Genomic DNA, 3,633 nt, shown 5'->3' on the forward strand with positions numbered 1-3,633 from the left:
TAACAGCTATAATATTTCAGTGGAAGTATGCAGTCCTTCAGTTTTACAACTTTTGTTGTGAGGACAAAACTAAACAGACGGTTAACAGCTATAATATTTCAGTGGAAGTATGCAGTCCTTCAGTTTTACAACTTTTGTTGTGAGGACAAAACTAAACAGACGGTTAACAGCTATAATATTTCAGTGGAAGTATGCAGTCCTTCAGTTTTACAACTTTTGTTGTGAGGACAAAACCAAAGAGATGGTTAACAGCTATAATATTTCAGTGGAAATAAGCAGTCCTTCAGTTTTACAACTTTTGTTGTTACGACAAAACCAAAGAGATGGTTAACAGCTATAATATTTCAGTAAAAGCATGCAGTCCTTCAGTTTTACAACTTTTGTTGTTAGGACAACACCATACAGATGGTTAACAGATATAATATTTCAGTGAAAGTATGCAGTTCTTCAGTTTTACAACTTTTGTTGTTAGAACAAAACCAAACAAATGGTTAGCAGCTATAATAATTTAGTGAAAGTATGCAGTCCTTCAGTTTTACAACTTTTGTTGTTAGAGCAAAACCAAACAGACGGTTAACAGCTATAATATTTCAGGGAAAGTATGCAGTCCTTCAGTTTTACTACTTTTGTTTTTAGAACAAACCCAAACAGACGGTTAACAGCTATAATAATTCAGTGAAAGTATGCAGTCCTCCAGTTTACTACTTTTGTTTTTAGAACAAAACTAAACAGACGGTTAACAGCTATAATATTTCAGGGAAAGTATGCAGTCCTTCAGTTTTACAACTTTCGTTGTTAGAATAAAACCAGACAGGCGGTTAACAGCTATAATATTTCAGTGAAAGTATGCAATCCTTCAGTTTACTACTTTTGTTTTTAGAACAAAACCAAACAGACGGTTAACAGCTATAATATTTCAGTGAAATTATGCAGTCCTTTAGTTTTACAACTTTCTTTGTTAGAATAAAACCAGACAGACGGTTAACAGCTATAATATTTCCAAGAAAACGTGCAAACCTTTGGTTTTACAGGTTTTGTTGATATTGGTGGTTTTGGGAAGTGAAACGAATCTTGGTAAAGGGTGTTTTTCTCCATGGGTACATTAGGTGGTCGATAAGTTGGACGTGCTGCCCAAGGAAGATTCTGACGGAATGGAAGCTCCCACTCGACAAAGTGTTGTCTGTGAATTGTCTTGCTTTCAAGATTGCCTACTGGTGGTTCATACTTTAAAAGTGGTTTACAATTGCTTGCTGGCCGTCCATTTGCATAGGTTTGGTAATCCTGATGTGTAACGCTAACACCTTGGAAAGGATGAGGTTGTGGCCATGCTTTCTTTGATTCTTGTATGAGAAGTGGCTTCTTCATCTCCTTAGCTATGAAGTCTTGCTTGTATGTAGTCAAACCACAAAAGGGACCACTAGGCGGAATATATTCTTCTCGAGGTTTGAACGGCAATAATTGCTCAGTGTTAAATGGAAACTTGTAGTCAGACTATTTTAACAAATTAAAATGAAGATAAAGAAGAATGGATTCAGTATATTGGTGCATCAGGTACGAAATGGAAAACAGTTACGGATTCTAGCAATAAGAAAAATTATCCTTTGAATTTATTCCAATGTCAAAGAACAAGTTTAATGTTTTCATTATTTTAACTGTCTACCAACAGTTGAATTCCATAAATGGTAGATATTTACAATAGAAAAAAAAGCACTGCATATATCAAAATAGGAAAAGGATTTAAAAAGAGAAGTTTAAAAATCCTATTGTATTAGTTAAATGGCAAAGATTTCTATGTTCAAAACTTCTTTGTTGGAATGACTAGAGGTTAGAATTTTCAAACATTTCAGAATTACATTAAATTTTACCTGTAGTTTTAGACTATAATAGATAAAGTACAAGCCTTATTTTATGTTTTGTATTCCAGGTAGTCTTGGAAAAAAGTTCCTTTCACAGTATTATGCAGGCCTGTAAGGAGGTTTTTCTCGTCATACAGAATTGTAGCAAGGTCCTCCCAGAGGGTCATGCACACTTGTACCAAGAATCCTTCCACAGCGTTATGCATAGTTATAGCAAAGTTCTTCCCATAGGGTCGTGCATTAATTTAAGAAGGTGTCCCTAACATCATCATTCAGAATTTTTGCAAAATTCTCCCGATAGTATCATTAAGAATTTTAGAAAGGATCCATCACACTGTCTTGTAGTTATTGAACAAGGCTCCTGTGATAGGGTCATACAAACTTTTTCTAGGTTCATTGTACAGATCTGAGAAGCTCTACTGGGTAATATAAACTTGTAGCAAGGTTTCTTCTAAAGGGCCGTTTTAAATCTTTAACTTCTACAAGGTGGTGCAAACGTTTAGCTAGGTTTCATATCTGGGATCATGCAGGAATTTAATGTTTTTTCAGGATAATGTAAATTTTTACCGAGGTTTCTTGTAAAGGGTCATGCAGAAATTTGGGGTTTCTTAACTAAGTTCCTTTTAAAACCTAAGGGTCATGTAGACATTTATATTCTACAGGGTGATATAACCGTTTAGCTAGGTTCCTTTTAAAACCTAAGGGTCATACAGACATCCATTTTTTACATAGTGAAGTAACGTTAAACTAGATTAAAGACTAAGAGTCATGCAGGCATTTATTTTCTACAGGGTAATGTAGCCTTTTTTGCTAGGTCCCCTTTAAAGCCTAAGAGCCATGCAGACATTTATTTTCTAAAGGGTGGTGTAAAATTGTAACAAGGTTCACCTGTTTTATTGTACAACCTTTTGCCATGACTTATTCTCGTTTGTGTCATGACTTACCATATACGAAGAAATTCCAGGAAATCCTGTTTCTTCACCTAAAGACGTGGAAGCTAAGCGTGGTCTGATGGGAGAGGAACGGAGAGCGGCAACATTCTCCTTATCCCAGGCTACATAATCTTTTCTGTGACAAGTCTTGTCAGAGAATGGTGGACTTGGTAACTTGTAGGTGAATTGGGGCTTAAAAGAGTCAACTGGTTTAACCCACTGAAAGGCATTTTGAAAACTGAATAATACTGAAAATATTTCTCCTTTATTTATTATGTATAATGAAAGTAATAGTTTTAGAAATAATTTAAGTTCATAATTAGTAAAAACTTCGTTAGAATTTTGTTAGATTTATTTTCCTTGAAGTTCTTACTTTTCTTGTGTAAATTTGGTGGAAGAATTTAATTTTGTTTTGTGATCCACGTGATTAAAATGAACTGAAATTTGCACACAAGAACATTAGCTTTTATCAGATGTAACTATAGGCATAGAAATCGCAATAGAGGGGGTTGAGCATATTATATTGTTGCGTCAGCGAGGTCACATGACTAGTGTCACGCCACGTTTCTAGAACTATCCTGTACCTTGGCGAATGCTCTAGAATTTACTAGATATAGGGTAGTCTGGTATATAAAAGAAGGTGACAACGTGACGGGACAATAATGTATGTGTAGACAATGAGTAATTGATCTGCAGTCAGCGAGTATTATTGAAGTTGAGCACGTTCGTTATTATAGCGTTTGTTTCATACTTCAAATAATAAACTAAATGGATACTGTTGCGTCAGCGAGGTCACGTGATTAGTGTCACGCCACCTCTCGAACCTTTTGGAATAGTCGGGGGGT

At 35.3% G+C, this 3,633-nt stretch overlaps 1 protein-coding gene across 1 annotated transcript in view; it reads right to left on the reverse strand.

Moving 5' to 3' along the window:
- LOC106471477 (stabilizer of axonemal microtubules 1-like) overlaps positions 1-3,633 on the reverse strand; it is a 14,064-nt gene that overhangs the window by 6,633 nt on the left and 3,798 nt on the right. Inside the window, exons 3-4 of the mRNA XM_022400088.1 lie at positions 2,801-3,007; positions 1,018-1,491 (exon numbers count right to left, since the gene is read on the reverse strand). Of these exons, the coding sequence (XP_022255796.1) occupies positions 1,018-1,491; positions 2,801-3,007 (681 nt within the window). The remainder of the gene's footprint in view (positions 1-1,017; positions 1,492-2,800; positions 3,008-3,633) is intronic.

This window comes from Limulus polyphemus, unplaced genomic scaffold (genome assembly GCF_000517525.1).
Source record: "Limulus polyphemus unplaced genomic scaffold, Limulus_polyphemus-2.1.2 Scaffold4646, whole genome shotgun sequence".
Classification (NCBI taxonomy): Eukaryota; Metazoa; Arthropoda; class Merostomata; order Xiphosura; family Limulidae; genus Limulus; species Limulus polyphemus.